At 40.1% G+C, this 19,648-nt stretch overlaps 1 protein-coding gene across 1 annotated transcript in view; it reads right to left on the bottom strand.

Moving 5' to 3' along the window:
• The window catches only part of LOC134748000 (uncharacterized), a 448,054-nt gene that overhangs the window by 196,628 nt on the left and 231,778 nt on the right, over positions 1-19,648 (bottom strand). The window contains exon 42 of the mRNA XM_063682700.1: positions 11,134-11,232. Coding sequence (XP_063538770.1) covers positions 11,134-11,232 — 99 coding nt within the window. The remainder of the gene's footprint in view (positions 1-11,133; positions 11,233-19,648) is intronic.

Here is a 19,648-nt window from a genome sequence, read left to right as displayed (position 1 = left end):
CGCGTGAGACATTTCCGATAGGCGTTGTGAATCTTCAGTTCCTTTTATTGATCTCCCGGAACACATACAACAAAAACCAGCTTTAGAAGACCTTCCATCCCTCCCTTTACTACGACCATTATAAGGAAATGTAAGGCTGTTGGTTGGAAGGTAAAGGGTCTACGTATAATGGTGATCCCTGGGCAGGTAACTTGCAATTTTTATGTGAACCGGGATGTTTTGTCTTAATAATTCTCGGTTATTTTCGTAATTTTCCGCTTTCTGATTGGCTTTATATGGAATTTTTCAGGTAGGCGGATAAAGTCAGTAAATGTTTGATTTGACACGTCCTTTTCTGCAGCCATCTTAGGGCCGATTTTTCCGTTACCATTTAACTCATCCGATAACTATTCCAACGAATTAAGCTATGAGAATCGTGTTATTAGTGGAATAAAGCCTATCCGTTTGTTTAACTGGAGAAAGAAAACATGTTTATTTTCAAGAAAATTAGTTGTTTGTAAAACGTGTGTGTGCGTGAGTGAATTCGACTGAAAATGTAGGCTTTTTCATTAAGGAAAATTATACTCATGTTGATTTATTTATGTAGATTAACATATTTCGAGATTTGAAAAAGTTTTAGCAGAAAATTACAAATTTAACAACAGGTGACCCCCGAGATTTGTAGGCATTCATAGTCAACGATAACCACTTACTATTACTTAAAGGAACGCGCGCTTATTTGCCACCGACATGTTTAGAAAAAAACCCGGCCAAGTGCGAGTCGGACTCGCCCACCGAGGGTTCCGTACTTTTTAGTATTTGTTGTTATAGCGGCAACAGAAATACATCATCTGTGAAAATTTCAACTGTCTAGCTATCACGGTTCATGAGATACAGCCTGGTGACAGACAGACGGACAGACGGACAGCGGAGTCTTAGTAATTGGGTCCCGTTTTTACCCTTTGGGTACGGAAACCTAAAAAAAAAAATAGTTTACAAGTTCTTAACTTCAGTGAAAGATTACCGGAAGCCACTATTTATGTCGTAACAGATAAAAAGCCCGCCGTCAGCGGGAGGAAATATTGCTCCTGAAGAATACGAGGACTTAAGAGGAAAATTACCCAGTTTTCTGTACGTAAAAAGATTAATTTCGAGGCGCGTTCCTAGATTTTTTTCTTCCTGCAAATTTGGAGTTATTTTCTATAATGTTTGGTTTTGTCAAGTTTAACTTTAAATTAAATGGCTTAGATTAGATGCATAGTTTTTATATGTATAGGTATAGCTAAGAGTAAAGCGTTTTATAAACGTATTCCTGGTCCAATAAGGCATTAGAACATTGATATAAAAAAATATTAAAGCGATTTATGTGAAAAATATTCAATTAGCAAAGCTGCTAAGGAAGGATCCATCAAAAAAACCGGCCAAGTGCGAGTCGGACTCGCGCACGAAGAGTTTCGTACCATTACGCAAAAAACGGCAAAAAAACACGTTTGTTGTATGGGAGCCCCCCTTAAATATTCATTTTATTCTGTTTTTAGTATTTGTTGTTATAGCGGCAACAGAAATACACCATCTGTGAAAACTTCAACTGTCTAGCTATCACGGTTCATGAGATACAGCCTGGTGACAGACGGACAGACGGACAGCGGAGTCTTAGTAATAGGGTCCCGTTTTTACCCTTTGGGTACGGAACCCTAAAAAGAGACAGTTTCTATTCATACGGGACACTCACGTTTCCTCTTAATTCCAACGAGCCCAGGCAATACCGGAACTGAATTCCAAGTTCCGGGAACGTTTTCATTACGAGTACTGGATGTATACGCGACGTTGCTGACTGGACGGCTGACTTTCGGACACGAAACATTTCTTATTGCGAGTAGTGTAGCCGCCTTAAAATTTTTGAATCTTTAAATTCAAAAGGTTTGATGAGTTTTGATTAGTAGATTTATTTGAAATTGATTTGACGGTGCATCTTGTTCTTATACACTTACAAGTTGATTTAAGCTTAGAAAATTTTGCTAACATATTTTAAGAAAGGATATTTTTCTTGTATTGCATTGTAAGTATTATTTTTATTTATACTAGGTAAACCAAGGAAAAGGTGGATGGACTGTGTGAAAGATGATATGAAACTAACGCAAGTGAATGATGAGATGACGGGTGATAGAGAGGGATGGAAGAAAAAGACATGCTGCGCCGACCCCAAGTGAATGACTGACGAAATCCATAGGCGTATTATACACTATGACTACCTACTTGTACAATTTGATATAAATGAGAAGTAATATATAGGTACTCAGTCGGTATCTTGATATTTCTCGAACATTTATACCTGCAGAGGCCAAGAGTGAGCTTTACAAGGCTTCGCTGCCGCTTCGGAAAATACATCTGAAGTAAGAAATGCCGCTCGCCCGTTAAGCTGACTTGAAGTTACAAGTGTCGGTAGGTAACTGTAGGAACAGTAAAACTATCGTAAAATCATAGATAAATGAAGGTTTGCTAAGGAAGGTTGCACACGGCGACTTTTTGCAGCGATGCAGTCGCAAAAAGACTGCGATACAGTCGCCAAGCTGTGGCGCTGCTCTAAACCCTCGTACACGTAAACACGATTCCGCATCGATACTATCGTGATATAGCATCGCTACAGTCGCGATTAGTATCGATACAGCCGCAATACAGTATCGTTAAAGTCGCATGCTGCCTGAGCCTGGACAGCCGCAAATAGATTGTTACCCAAAAAATTGGTATGGGTACCACAGTAATACGTTAAACAAACTCACGGATCACTTAATTGCTAGTAATGGAGGCATATTGTGCAGAGCAGACGCAGGTGCGTCAGTTTGAAGGCGAGGCGACGCACAGAACTCGACGCTAAGCGCGACAAGCTAAAGGCCAGACCACCTGTGGCCATACTTAACAATTATGTCGGAGGGGTGCTGACCTGCAGCGAGTGTGTTCGCACATTCGCTGCAAAAATTGGCTGTCAGTGACCTGAGAGCGCACCAGCGACGCTCTCAGCGGTAGAACGCAGTCGCTGAGGCCGAAATCGGCTAGGAGATAATGATGAGTAAGTTCTAAGCGGTCAATTCTAGACATTTCACTACATAGCCTGTACCGAGCCTAGTTATCAAGAAGTACAATACAACGGCCCATTAATGGTGGAAGCAAAGCTCCTTAAGTCTGCCACCAAGAGGCGAACTTCTGGTCTTGGAAACGGAAAAGTTATTATGAATGGGTGGGTCTTTAGAAAATAGTTATGAGAGAAATGGGTACTTACGACTTAAACAAGGCTATTACAATTTAAAATTCTAGGGAACTCGAGTTGTTGACCCGGCTAAGCGCCACTGCGTGTCAAATTGTACTGGTAACTGCGTAGCTAACTGCACCGACATGTACAGAACAAAGTGAGGGAGTGTCATTTATACACGTTATATTTTCATAGAAATTTGACATTAATGTAATAACGACATTGTCACACTTTGTCATTGCAAATACCATTCAGAGTTAGCCTGGTCCGACTACATTGAATGTGTCTTATAAGATCCCAGGCCAATGTAATCTTATTGGATTATGTATTTTACGTTTCCTGAACCCCTCGTATGCGCCTGTAAAATTTGATCATTGAATAAGTGACCTTGACATTAAAACAATAGATTTCAATTCCCACGCACGGATCCGTGTCTAAGCATACGAAGGGTGTAAAGTAGTCGATGGAAACATATTACGGCTCGGCCACGACATTGCGCGACTGGCGACGGCGGCGGCGACAACCATAGGTGGGGACAAAAGGTCCGATCGCTGTGTCTCGCTCTAACCTATGGTTGCCGTCGCCAGTCGCGCAATGTCGTGGCCGAGCCGTTAGGCAGTCAAAAGCAATATCATCAGATACGATCAGACCAATCGCCCTAAAGTCGGTTTTACAAACATACAACGCAAAAGGACGTCATGTGACAAAAAGGTAATCGAAATTTGATGTGATGGGCTATACCTATAGAAAGGGAAAACTAAGGAAAAGACATGGAAATTGCGTGAGAGATTGAACTGTGTGAGAGACAATATAAAAAGGAAGTGAATGATGATATGACAGAGAAGCATGGAAGAAAAACAATATTTGTGCTGTTAAAGAAGTCCATTGACTCTTAGCTCAAAGCATTTGAACCAGAAAAGTCGATGTAATCGACCTACGTACATCTACATCCCCACGTCCGACCACCACGAGCAGCGTGGCGCAACTGACTAAGTGACTACACCACGTGCCATCGTGCGGCGTGCCGGCCGGGCCCGTTGCCTAGCAACCGACCCCTGCCGGCCGCGGCGCATGCGCCCTGCTGATGTCAGCGTGATTAGGGAAGTGGTAGTGTCGATATAGTCGTTGGTATCGATATTGAGACAACTGGTGTTGGGGTTTCGGGCATCAATAGCAGTATAAATACACGGTAAGTCTTGTTTTAAGATATTGGTAAAAATACAATTATCATTTACTAAAGAAATAAAAGCGTGCCCAGCAGGTAAAGTGATACATAATCCTTGTAACGTCTTACGCCTAGTTTTAAGAAAAATTTAAAAATCGGGTGAACCCCAAAGGCGTTTTAAAAGTTAACATGGAAAACTTTCATCGGAAAAACTGCACTTTTTTATGCCGCCAATTCAGATACGCCCATAGACTATAAACAGCCATATTCTTTTCGAAATTAGTTAAGTAAGAACATTGTGATGCTCCATGTCTATGCTCCACTTTCTCTAGTGATAATATCTCATTACCAAACTTGTTTAGTCCCTCTTATATAATTGTTGTTAATTGTACATAGGTATGTTACGTTTTGTATACCTACTGACAGATCGATGAAGATGACCAGGCCAGAGTAGACCAGAGAGAGTTTTGGTAGAGTTCTGATTTTCTAAGTATTTACATAAGTGAACGCTCATTTACCAGGCTTCATTTTGCTTTATTGAAATGACAAATCGAAGTGCGATAGTAATTGACAGGAAGTTATTAATTTTATCGACTTACGCCCATCTCTATCTTCCGCGCATGCGGTGTAACGCCACCGAGCCTATAAAAGCTCTTGTCAGGATTGTGATTGTACTAGACAGGTGTGACGTTTTTAGGGTTCCGTACCTCAAAAGGAAAAAACGGAACCTTATAGGATCACTCCTGCGTCTGTCTGTATGTCTGTCTGTCCAGGACCAATTAAGTTGAAATTTAGTATACATATGTAAGTTTGTGACCCAAAGACGGACATGTAACGTAAACAAATGAATTTTAAACATGGGGGGCAATTTTGGGGGGTAAATGAGAAAATTAAAAAATAAAGTTTTTTTAACTCTATCGTGTTACATATCAAATGAAAGAGCTCATTGCGAGATTTTCAAATATATATTTTTTATAATTTTAGGATAAACAGTTCAGAAGTTATTCAAAAAAATAGGCAAAAAATTACCATTCCCCCCTTTATCTCCTAAACCACTGGGTCTAAAATTTTGAAAAAAATATACAAAATAGTTATTTACCTATAGATCACAGGAAACCTATTAGAAATGTGCAGTCAAGCGTGAGTCGGACTTAATTACTTAGTTTTTGATCCGATCCCTACGGGTTTCTTAAAGATATTTCAGTCACGTTTAACATAAAAATACATAATTAAATTATGCAATGTACGGAACCCTTGGAACGCGAGTCCGACTCGCACTTGGCCGGTTTTTTAAGAGGCGAGTGGAACGAATGATGAATGAAATGGCATACAATTAAAAAAGTAAAGAAAAATGGCACTGACAGTTTCATGTACACAAATCCCTACTATTATCAATATTACAAAATGCGAAAGTAACTGTCTGTCTGTTGCTGAACCGATTAAGATGAAATTTGGTATAGAAATAGTTTGAGACTCAAGAAAGGACATAGTATAGTTTTTAGGGTTCCCTACCTAATGGGTTTTACTAAGACTCCTCTGTCCGTCTGACTGTCACTAGGCTGTATCTCATCAACCGTGATAGCTAGACAGTTGAAATTTTCACAGATGATGTATTTCTGTTGCCGCTATAACAATAAATATACTAAAAAGTACGGAACCCTCGGTGGGCGAGTCCGACTCGCACTTTCCCGGTTTTTATCAACCATCATCATCACCTATCCCATGCAGACGAAGTCGCGGGCATTAGCTAGTGATAGTGACATATAATGTGTGCGTTCCACACGATTCAGTGTATTACACAATCAATTTGAATTCCGCAAAATAAAAATAAATCCCGTGACCGCTTTCAACTAAAAATTAATCAACTGATTTCATTTAATTTTGTCAGACATTGGGGTTTGCTAAAATTTTGCCTACTCCACTCCACGCTTACCTCAAAAATAATTATAATACCAAATTGATTTCAGCGCCATCTACCAAAATTTCCGTGAACCGTTAAAAGTGACAATGGACCTAGAAACTCCCGGCTCACTACATCCAGTACGATCTCCGTAGTTCACAAATTCGACGCAATATTTTTTTTTTAAGAAATTTATTTTATCAATGGCAGAACCACGTGGCTGGAGTAGGAAGTGAATACGGTGCTTTATACTGTCTGCTGTTCGTTCGAATAAATATTTACGGCGAGGGCGTACATTGAATCCTAAACGAAGCCAAGGATTCTATAATAGAATTCCGAGAGTACGCCCAAGATGAAAATAATTTTGCTACCATGTGACACATACTGCTTTTCACATCACCTATGAGGTAATTATGATGTTTAAAAGTATTATATAAGCTAAAAAAATAATGTGAAAAAAATGCAAAAATAGTGTACTAGAACAGAAAAGTGTTACTTTGATCCCTCCTAGCAGGGAAGAAAAGTGCCGCTCTGATCCCTCCTAGCAGGGAAAAAAAAGCCCGTTTTCGAATTGGTGATGTGAAAAAATCTTTTGTAGTAGAAGAATTGCGTTGCGAGACTTGCATCTTTTTACACAGACAGTAATTTACGTTTCGATCAGACATCAGTCACGTCTCAATGTAAAATAAAAGCAAATACACTTTGTCTGTCTACCTAATTTACCATAAAGAGTAATATCAAGCTAAACCCACTTAGTGCCCAAAATACCATTTTTCCATTAAGCAGTAATAAAATTACTAGACAATAACACTGTTCCCGGAGCGCACCTCGCCTTAATTCAATCTCATCAACACCCACCCTTAATTACCGTTTGTCCAAATGAAAATGAACCCTGAGTCTTATAACGTAAGGTTCAGTTTGAATTGGGGTGAAGTAATCAAATTTAGATTAAAAGCGAAGGTTGCTTTTAAGTACATAGGTTGAATACTTTTAAGGATATTGACGGCACCTGAAATTGCCATCAAAGTAAAATTAAAATACTTTTCCAGTGGGCCTCGTTAAAGTTAATTCACGAATTCAGACTAGGGATGTTGCGAATATTCGCATCCGCATCTGCAACCGCGGAACTTCCGCATTATTTTCAACATCCGCATCCGCATCTGCATAAAATCGATGCGGAGCTTAATGCGGATGCGGATGTGGAACAGGTAGGTACAGTAACGTCTTAGCGGCGGCATAAGTGCTAGGTAATTTTGTCATTAGCCAATAGGAATCTCGTTTCGTTTTTGTGATTCGTCGATCGAGCACTTTAGCCTATAACGGACAGCGACAAGAAGTGAAAAGTTTGTTTTATTTGGACTTTAGTATAGTAATGCGATTGTGGGGCACCTATATTCTTGTTCTAATACTAAGTTTTTTTTTTAAGTAAAAGTTACTAAAGTGTAATGACGTTTTTTATGTGCCTAATCTCGACATCCGCACCCGCATCCGCATCCGCGGATGTGAGCCTTTAAAATCCGCATCCGCATCCGCTTCCGCGGATGTCAAAAAATCGGCATCCGCAACATCCCTGATTCAGACCTTTTAAGGGTAGGTTTACAAGTAGAAGGCCAATTTATAGTTTCACGATCATGATAGAAATTCTTATATTTTTGACATCAATGCAAAGTTATAATGTCTTCTTTCATGAAATAAGTCATCTAATCTAATTTAAACTAATATTATATACATACATACATATATGACAATAAGGGAAAATAAAATAAAAAACCGGCCAAGTGCGAGTCGGACTCGCGCACCGAAAGTTAAGTTCCGTACTTTTTAGTATTTGTTGTTATAGCGGCAACAGAAATACATATCTGTGAAAATTTCAACTGTCTAGCTATCACGGTTCATGAGATACAGCCTGGTGACAGACAGACAGACGGACAGACGAGTCTTAGTAATAGGGTCCCGTTTTTACCCTTTGGGTACGGAACCCTAAAAATAATTGAAAACGTCACATGTTGTAATTGACAAGTTGTGTCTATTATAATTACACTAGCTTCTGTCTTTGACTTCGTCTGAGTGGAAAATGATGATGATTGGCAAACAGATGTCGCACCGAAGACATTATTATAAACGGTTGAACAACAGGTGTAACTGCCATAAGGAATCCAATTAAAAATAGCTTTATTCGACAACTGTTAATGTGGCACCTTCTGAAACCGTCACAGTTTTGCCAAGTTATCAAAACAGACCAGAGAGAATTGAGAAAGGTATGTTGATATGGTTTGGACACGTGGAAAGAATGAGTGAACGAAGGCTAACAAAAATACTGTATAAGGAAGAGGTAGAAACGGGAGTTGGAAGGGGCAGACCTCGGCGGACTTTCTCTGATCAGATCGGGGAAATCCCGAAGAAAGGCCAGGTCAAGAGCACCCTAAACCGGCGAGCGTGTATGAGGAATGTTATGAAAGTGAAGAAAACGAAAGAGGTATGTCAGGATCGTAGCAAGTGGAAATCCGTGGTCTCTGCCTACCCCTCCGGGAAATAGGCGTTGATTATATGTATGTATGTATCAAAACAGACAAAGATGCCCCCAGCGCAAATAAGACGAGCAAGCAACAGTTGTCGCAGCGAAGTCGCAACTAACGAAGTACCTTTAGCTTCTGCACCCGGCGGTAACAGATTCGATTCCCGGCGGAGGCCATTCAGCTCGCCCTTTTGTTAACTGTACCGTGTGATTCACGTTGGTGCGCGTGCGCGGGTGATACGAGGGACGCCAGTGCAATATGACCTTAGAATTAATGGTTTTCTAGCCTAGTCCAGGGGTCGACAAACCGCAGCTCGCGAGCCGCTTGCGGCTCTTTGTTTGTACTATTGTGGCTCTTTGAGCCACTCAAAATATTAACACTTGGAGTTCCCAGACCAAGGAAAACAACTTTTGCGGCTCTTTTATTTATTTATTAAATCTTTATTGCACAAAAGAAAATACAAATGTACAAAAGGCGGACTTAATGCTACAAGGCAAGGCAAGGCATTTAGGTTCCTAAAAGTAGTGATTTCTACTGCGGTGTTGGCACTTCTTCTCAAAAATTGACGACCCCTGGCCTTAAGTCGGTAGTGACCCTTTTTTTGACGGGGTGTGGCCGCGGGAAGGTCTTTAGAATAGAATAGAATAGAATAGAATAGAAAACGTTTATTGTAAAAATCTACATACAGCACCATACAAGTTTAAAAAGAAGAAGATCTTTCGTGAGGGGGTGTGTGGGACTCGCCGATAAATTGCGTATTTTATATGAATATTCTCTCTCTTAACCCCCGTCGCTCGGTGGCGTGTCTATACTACGTGTATATACTATATTATGTCTATGCTATAGTAAAAGGCCCCCTTGAGTCCTAGACTCTCTTGCGTCAGGAATATGTTAGCTCAGCTGGCAACTTCCGCTTCCGGGGGCATTTTTTATTCGTCCCGACGAAGTTGGGCATTGGGCGCTGCGGATTTATTCTGTTAGTGTGTTTCCTGAAGGTTCATAAATAATGTCTAAGTTTGACGGGAAATGTATTGCATCTTTATGAATATCTTAGCAGTAACCCAAGAAAATTAAACAAATCTGCGGAAATAATTCGTGTAGTTTTGAAAATTGGTATAGTTGTACCTTGTGGTGTCCAGATGAACATACTAAAACTCCTCGGGAGTGGGGGTTGTGCTGAGGGTGTGGGGGAGGACTTTTAGTATGTTCATCCCCGAGGACTTTTAGTATGTTCATCCCCGAGGACTTTTAGTATGTTCATCCCCGAGGACTTTTAGTATGTTCATCCCCGAGGACTTTTAGTATGTTCATCCCCGAGGACTTTTAGTATGTTCATCCCCGAGGACTTTTAGTATGTTCATCCCCGAGGACTTTTAGTATGTTCATCCCCGAGGACTTTTAGTACGTTCATCCCCGAGGACTTTTAGTATGTTCATCCCCGAGGACTTTTAGTATGTTCATCTGGACACCACAAGGTATAACTATACTAATTTTCAAAACTACACTAATTATTTCCGCAGATCGCCTATTTTCGGCTTAATTTAACGTAGCTACAGAGATACTCCATGGTCTCCAATGTCTCCATGGTTTCTTACGTTCTAAAAAAAATTACATGCAATGTAAAACAAAAAGAATAAGTTACCAAGTAAGTTTTATTTAATAAGTTACCAGCTTAAAATTGTAATTCAAACCTTTTTTTCTGCTATCAGAAATAAGCGTACAGTTATAATTTGTTATTTATATAAATATTAGTCCCACGGAAGTTTTGTTATTAATCTGTCTTTAGAACTTCACAACTTTTTTTAGGATAGCCAACAACCCAACCTTTGAATATACCAGTATTTTGATAAGAGTTTCGAATGATTCACGGTTAGTTTCACTAGACTTATATTAGCCGGGATATAGACCGTGATTACCTTTTGTTTTGCAACAATACAAAAGGTAATCACGGTCTATATCCCGGTCAATGTAAGTCCAGTATTTTGATGTTTTTGGTCATGTATAAGTCGATAGAGGCTTTAATAAGAGTAGTGGTCCCTGTTTTGACTCGGGCACTCTGCTTTCGTATATCGGGATGTTCTCCTATACACAGTGGCGTAACTAGGGGGGGGGGGGCAGAGGGGGCAAGTGCCCCGGGCGCCATCCAAGGGGGGGGGCGCCAAAATGGGCAAAAGGCAGCAGCAGGGAAACTTTTGCCAGTCGTCAGGGGGCGCAAATTTGGTGACTGTCCCGGGCGCCATATCCTCTAGCTACGCCCTTGCCTATACAGGTCGCAAATGCAGGAATGGTTACGGGTTAATGGTTGAGAATTGGAGAATGGACTTACCTTCTGCTTGTCCAGCTGATTGAGGATGTCGTCCACATCGCCCACGGCCACGGCTTGTGCGCGCAGCATCTCCGTTTCGCACGACACCCACTCGCGGATCTACAGACAGACAGACAAACAAATTTATAACACTAACAAAATTTACTAGTATGGCTAAATAAACAACGTAATCTATTTAACTACCAGACTCCAATTGGTTTCACTAGACTTATATTGACCGGGATATAGACCGTGATTATGATTACTTACACTCACGTCACGTCACGTGGTGACTTATATCCCGGTCAATATAAGTCTAATGAAACTAACCGTGAATCATTCAAAACTCCAAGTGGTTTGTTTCCAATTTCCAACCAAGTATTATATTGCTTCATGATAGCATAGAGTAACTTATATAGAGCGGTACTGTCATAGTAAATTTTGTAACCCCAGTAAATTCACTGCCATCTGTCGACACACTTTAAAACTAAAAATGAAGATTTATAAAAATACGATAGAATGTATTTAAATATAGATAAATGTTTTTTTTTATTTGCATTAATTATTTTTATGATTTTGACCCATGTTCTTTCACTTATATGCGTTAAAATTGTTAAATAACAAACGAAACCGTCAACGCCATCTATACGACTGTAGGCCAAAACTAGTAGCGCCCTCTGAACGAGAATCAAATTTTCTTGATTTTCGAGGCACGTTTTTTCCTTAGACTGTATCCATCTATTACGGAGTTATATCTATCTTTGATGATAGTTATCTAGGAATTATTGTATGTTTAGAGCATGCTATGCTGATAGATAAACAAGTTTTAGTAGGCGATAAAGATAAAAAGCCTAAGTAATGTATTCTAAGTGGAAATTGGAATGAAGACATGAGCAATGTTGTGGCGGTAGAAAAAGACACAATAAAAATGTTCAACTGAAAGCGAAAAACCTTTCACATCACATGTGGCCTGTAGTTTTTCCACATTTACGGAAACCGTAACCGAACTGTTCAATTATCTGGCCCAGCATTTGCCGCACGGACCCGAGGTTGAACCCGCGGCCGACCTCCGACGTAAAACCTGGCATTGGCGAGGGTTCGACGCTACCGAACACTGATTTACAGAGACTTAGGGAACATACGGGGCAAACGTTCAAGCAGACACTAAGCGGGTTTACTATACTATCATAGCCCAAGAAAAGGAAACAAGGCTGAAATAAATGTCATATACGAGGGAAAATATTACCAAAGCCTCCAGTGTCCAGAGCTGGAATCGAACCAGCGTCCCCCGTTTACCGGACAGGCGCCTGAACCGCTCGGCTATCCGGTCACGGTGGCATGGGTTGAAATTTCCAAGTATATGACAATTTCCCGAAGGCTTGTGGCGTTTTTTTATCGTATATGACATTTATTTCAGTTTATGGTTTAATTAGTAGTGTGTCTACTTGAAAAACCACTAATTAAAATATTTTCATAGAAAGTCATTTAATTTGTTCTTAGAGGAAAGAAGGCCTTTATTTAGTCTTTGGCCACAATAATTCCAGTTTTATTGCACTTGGGCTCAGCACAAGCATACAGAGTACAAGGAAGGCACGGAGCGACGAGCGACACAGCCTCCTCGTCTCAAAGCTAGCACACGACTGTCGGCCACGCTTTTATCGAGCTATATACGCACGAAATGTTGAATAATATCCGATTTCTTCAAAAAAATATTATTTTTAACATTATGAAACGTTACATCTGTAGTGGCTGTTAAAACGTTTATTTTGGTTTAAAAATAACTTTAATCGAATAAACCGTTTAGGAGATATAAGCAAAGTTAGTCGCAAAACGGCCTGTCGTAATGTTCCTTTTATGGAGAAACTATAAGTCACAGGGAAAAAGTCAAACGCTAGGAATGTTGTACATAAAATGTAGATTAATATTTTTTTTTTTTCATAATTTTTTGTTACACCGTTAAGCAGATATATACTCTAGAAAGTAAGAGTTTACGGCCAACAATAGCGACTTTTCAGGGGATCCCTTTGACTCGCGTAAACATATTGCTTCGAATTTAAAAAATCAGAAATTGTTTCCCATATAATGATGCATGATAATTGTACAGTTCGGTTACAATCAAAGTTACGCACTTTGATTGTAACCGAACTGTACAATTATCATGCATTATTCGGCCTCACGGAACCAACGTTGAACGCGCGAATGATGATCTGCCAAATGGCCACTAAATCTATACAAGTCAAGTGTTCAAAATGGTCACACCCTGCGAGAGAATATTGCTTATGCAGATCGTTAAGTGTGTTATTTGGGTAGGGCAGCTGATTTTTAGGGTTCCGTACCCAAAGGGTAAAAACGGGACCCTATTACTAAGACTCCGCTGTCCGTCTGCCTGTCTGTCACCAGGCTGTATCTCATAAACCGTGATAGCTAGACAATTGAAATTTTCACAGATGATGTATTTCTGTTGCCGCTATACTCGTAACAACAAATAATTAAAAGTACGGAACCCTCGGTGCGCGAGTCCGACTCGCACTTGGCCGGTTTTTTACCAACGATAACTAGTAATTTTTACAAATATATGTAACGTAACCCGTTTATGCCAAGTTTCATGAAATTTAAGCATGTTTTAAAATAAGAGCGTAACTTCGATTGTATGTAAGCGGCTTTTTGGCGGCGTTTTCGTGTGTGTCTAACATTCGCGATTCAAACACTAGTGTAAAAATTAAGCGGCTACGGACCCGTCCGAAATAACCACTCGTACGTTTTCACCACAAGAATATTAGGTACCAAAGAAATATCGCAGGGAACGGCAGTTTCCGTGAATGCCAGCCGTTTGTAGGGTCGCCCCCTCTGTTCAAAAACATCTCCACTCGTCTGCAACTTTATCCATTTAAACTTGCACCTTAGACTCTTCGCGATTATTAGGAATCTGTGGTGTAGATTATACTGGTTTGAGGCATTTATGTTAGGGTCGATCTTTATTTTCATAAGCCTCCGTGAGGGCTTCGTTATTGCAGCCTTGGCTACGGATTCTATTTGGATACCTGAAATATTGATACTAAAACCGCCCTTTTCGAACTGGAATGCGCTTTATTTTCAACAGACTTCTTAAAAAGGGTGAGGCGCTTTCGAGTGTATTTTTTATTCGTTTATGTTGCTACCTAAGTACAGTCAATCGTAAAAATATGGTTGCATATAAGTGCACGACGTACAACCGCCGCGGACACTCGTGCCTTAGGATGGATTCCCAAAGAATCCGAAACATGTCGCCAAAAGCGACTAAAAATAATAGTGAGTAAAAACCGTACTGATTAATATTTTGCATATAACTTCTCAAAAGTATGTCCCATAGTTCTTAATCCGCTGATATAAGAGTTATGGGACATATTGGGGCCACAGACCTTTCGCAGAAGTGCAATACTTGATTAAATTTTAAATTGGGTCGCCAACGAGTCGAACTCCAGCAAAAGTAAGACGTTTAAGACGTAATTCGTGACGTGATGAAAAAAGTTTTACGCCTATAAACTTGATGTAATATGAGATGTTTGTTGTAAAATTTTAAAAGCGAAAAAAAAGTGAGTTTCGTCGTGGATCAAGAAAATTTAAACAGTTTTAGCATTCCGGTATCAAAGCAAATGTTGTCAAATTTTAAACCTGTGATACCTTGACATTTAGGTATGGGCCATTTTATACACTACAGTTCTTTATGAATTGGTAATTTTTACTTTATTTCTACTCAGAATAACGAGGTCTTGCGATCCTACAAGATCCTATCATCTTTTAAATCATGTGCCAAACGGCAGACAACCACAGTTTCTGCAACATGACCTTGGTAGAAGCGAGTGGTTCACAACAAGCGGCTAGACGATTTTAAACCACTGCTTCTGGCATTGGTTGGCAGAGCACGCCTGTCTATCAGGGAGTTTAAAGGTCATGCAGAATTTGGTTTCAATCACTTGCTACATGGCTTAAAACCACTGTTTTTCTACCAAGGTCAGAAACTGTGGTTGTCTGCCGTCTGGCATATGCTTTAGGATGATTCCTAAAGCATGTGCCAGACGGCAGACAAATCAGTAATCCCTGGAATCAGTAGTCGTGTACTAATCAGATCTAACAATGTCTCCTGTAACTATGATTAGATATTCAGACCGAATCATCCTGTCCTGTGAATTGTGATATCTCGTCTCAATGCCATCCGTTGGGATTTCGTGCGTTCAATTCAGTTATCTTCAGTTTCAATCAAATTCTGATCTTATTGAGTTTAAAATAAAGTTCCATTTCCTACTTAGCTGAAGATTATAGTACGGACGGCTATTGTGCCTAATGAACTTATATATATCCATCCGTATTTATTGACTGTAAACTATCATGCAACTTCATGGTAATTCGTCGTGCACAGGATTGCCATATGAAATACGGAACCCTAAAAATGGAATATCTCGACTAAAATCCGGACATCACTCTAAAAATCCTGACATTTCCTGGACGGTCATTTCTTCAAAATTCCTTCCATTAAATCCATCCCAAACCCGTTTGTGGGCCATTAGTCCCTAACTCGCCAAAATACGCTGTATTAGCTCTAGTAGCATAACCTTCTCTTTTCTCTCCCCAACTTCAAATCGTTAGCTAACTTCTAGTAGTTACTAATAGACTTAGATTATAACATCTAATCTATGCTTATATTGACCGGGATATGGAGCGTGATTACCTTTTGTATTGTTTTCAAATACAAAATAAAAGGTAAATACGGTCCATATCTCCGTCAATGTGAGTCTAGTGAAACTAACCGTGAATCATTCAAAACTGTTATGCCTTGATCACACGTACCGAGTAAACGGGCGAGACAGTAAAACTTTTCTCGGCCGAGACAGTGATGTAAGCGAGTAACTGTTCACACATGTTTTGAAATAAGGACAGTCAGTTCAGTTCTATTGAGAGATTCGGGCACAATGTGACGACCGAGTGGCGAGTCAGTGCGCGTTCAGACCTGCCGAACGAGCGAGCGAGACAGTGCGGGGTAGCGGGAGGGTGGGCACTCGGCCCAGCAGATAGAACGTCCACCGAGCTACTGACTCGCTGCTTCGTTCGCCCGAGTGCTCGGCCGAGCACTCGGCGCTATGTTTATACGCACCGAGTACTCGGCCGAGAGCACTGTCTCGCCCGTTTACTCGGTACATGTGATCAAGGCATTAGTTCTAGTAGTTAGTTGAGGTTTCTTCAAAAACCCTGACACTCGCCAAGCCCCCCCGCAATTCTGACAAAGGACCAAAAACCCTGACACTCGCCAAGTCCCCCGCAATCCTGACAAAGGACCAAAAATCCTGATACGTCAGGGGAGATAATCCCTGTAGAAGTCAACGTCCATAGACTACAAAACTATATCAAAACAGCAGCAACAGCTTTCCTTCATTGAAACTTTTTGTACTTACAAAGTTTGGAAGATTTCTCATAGCATATTTTTTATCGTAACTCGACGAAATATAATCATAAAATGGAGTTGAAAAAAAAATGATATTACGAAAGCTTTTACAAAGAACATAAAGTTGCTTCTAATGGGGAAAGTAATCCTTTAGTCGTTTAGGCATTTCGTTACCTGCCTCATTCTTCCCGACAGAGACTAGTTAAAATAAAGACTGGTATTAGCGTCCCAAGAAAGTTATTTTGTTGGTTAGGTACTTGCTAGTACGAGTATGTAACGCAGGTCGTAGTGTTAAAAGTCCAGCGAGAGGTTAAAGTGAGGTTTAGACAACTGTGTTAACACAAACAACAATAAAAAATTGAAATAGTTTAAATTGTTAAAGACATACCTAAATCATAATATATCATTATTGCTTATTTCCATATCCTTTTTTTATATTTATTGGTTCACCAACAATTGTTTACACTTTGTTAAATATAACTACAAACGTTTTGACTATTATCGCTAAGCGTAACAATTACTTAAAGGTAAACACCACTTGCATTAAATAAAGTAAGATAATTGTATTTAAGTAAACCGTTTACAATTACGTAGACAATTAGATTGAATGGATATCATTAACAAAAAAAAATACAAAATATTTATTGCCAGAAAACATTGTTAACAAATTTTTCACAGTGACTCTGACATGCTTTTATTGGGCTATTTTCTCCAATAGAGATTCGAGACTCTCGGTTTGGGTGTGCTAATGCAAAGGTCAAAGTGCTGTTCAAAGTAAGGCCTAAAACTTCTCTACAAGACCTCTTAAAAGGACTTGGCGCAGCCCCATCTAAACCGATAATTATCCTAGTTGAGACACCGTGACTTACAGTATGGAGATTGAGGGTCTCTGTTAATTATTAGTCTCTGTCCCCCGCAGTTTACGGCGATAATAAAATTTTCTCGTTTCCGCCGAACCGTCGTTGGCAGGGCGCATTCGCGAAGCTTTTAATGTCAAGGTCATAAATATGTATGCGGAAAAGGCAATCATATAATACTGTTCACATCACTTACACAAAAGGGATTTTTGTTCCGTGCTATGAGGGGTCAAAGTGGCACTTTTCTTCCCTGCTAGGTGGGATCAAAGTGGTACTTTTCTGTTATAGGACACGATTTTGTTCTCTTTTTGCATAATATTTTTATCATAATTATTTCCTCAGAGGTGATGTGAGAAATGACCATAATAGTTAAATCGTAAATTTGGGTATAAATATATTGAGCAACTAATTGTAAGCAAGTTCTTTCTCGCGCTCTCGTCGCTTTTAGGACATAAAGGTCCCAAACCTAAACACATATTGTAGACCCGCTAACCAAATTTTCGTTCCATTCTCCAGATAAGTCCTTCTGGGAATATTAGGATCCGTGAAGGGACATTTTTCTAATTGATTTGTTTGCTGGTATCCACCCAGCTTTCTTTCTTAAGTGCATTACATCACGTACAAATCAAATGATACCTATGCGGAAATATCTTGCCTTCTTAGCTACATCATACGACGAAACACCAGGCGAAAAATGGACCTCTCGTTCTACACGCCTCGTAATTGCATTTGTATTTATAAGACTAAAAGACACACAGGGTTTGTCACACTCTCAAATTATATAAATTGGCTGCAGATGTGACCCTGCCAAATGAATTGACATTTCCATTAGACAAGAGCATTCTTTCAGAGCATGCAAAAAAGCTCCAATACACACAAAAGGCCTTAATAAATGATTAATGATTGTCACACTACGTCCCCTAGATAGGACAAGAATAAGGTTAGTGGGTTTACGATATGTGTGTTAGTGCGCAGGGCTGGAACAGAACTAACGACTTTGCGACACCAAATTTCACAGGTATAAGTAGCCTTTTAAACGCTTGGCGCTTTTTGGGTATGACTACTTAAGTATACGTGGACAAACGAGGCCGGGGACGGTCTCCAACTAGATGGAGCGATCAAGTAAAAGGGGCCCCATCCTCAACCAGCTTTTGCTCGGTCGTCAGAGACGCGATGGACAGGCACCGATGGAGGCAGATTAAAAGAACCAGGTGTGGAGCATCCACAATTCCACATCCACTGATGACCACGATCCTCAGTCATGAGGGAGCGACCACAGAGAGAGACTTAAGTATAATAAGAATAATAACACAAATCAAATAATTATAAGTAGTTTAATTATTTTTAGGGTTCCATAGGTAAAATTAAAAACACGGAACCCTTATAGGATCACTGTGCGTCTGTCTGTCCGTCTGTCACAGCCCATTTTCTCCGAAACTACTGGGTCTAAAGATGTAATAATACACAAAATAGTTCTTTACGTATAGATTACAGGAAAACCTATTAGAAATTTGCAGTCAAGCATGCGTCGGACTTAATTACTTAGTTTTTGATCCAACCCCTACGGGTTTTTAAAAGACATTTCACTCACGTTTCACATTAAAAAAATACATTATTAAAAATTGTGTAACGTACGGAACCCTTGGAACGCGAGTCCCACTCGCACTTGGCCGGTTTTTTTAATTGTCGTAAACGATTACCGGTTGTCGCGATGGCTAAGCGTCCTGATTAGTCCCTTATTAGCAAAGTGTCCCTACAGCCCTAGGGGGAAGGGGGGATACTTATCTAATTGATTCCAGTTTTGGGGGTATCTTTCACTCGGCGAAAACGTGCGGGAACTGCCGAGAGGGAGGCGACGTGAGGACCATACAGATGCTGGGGTCACCTGTGGCTTTTATAGGCGCAAGGCTGTTCACAAGGCTAGCTATAAGTATGAGCCTCAAAAAGTAGTTTAAATATTGAAAGTCGACGCAAATCGAGACCTAAAATCACCTCCGGCGTTTCCAGTGCGAAAAAACGACGGTGGTCCCGAGTTGTTCGAACTATAATCGCAACCTAAGAAATCAGTGCGATATACCACATTAAGCGAAAAACTTGCATGCAATTTAAGTTACATTGCCGACTACTAAAGTAAACTGTATTCAAAAGGTTGATCAAATACCGCAATGTAACGAAAATTGCATGCAAGTTCTTGCTAGTCTAAACCTCGCTTAATCTGAAGACGCCGGTTCGATCCCGTTCTCGCTTGGTCACTTTTTCTTTC

This window comes from Cydia strobilella, chromosome 1 (assembly GCF_947568885.1).
Source record: "Cydia strobilella chromosome 1, ilCydStro3.1, whole genome shotgun sequence".
Lineage (NCBI taxonomy): Eukaryota > Metazoa > Arthropoda > Insecta > Lepidoptera > Tortricidae > Cydia > Cydia strobilella.
Note: the sequence above shows the minus strand (reverse complement) of the source record. Positions and strands in the feature narration are given on the sequence as shown.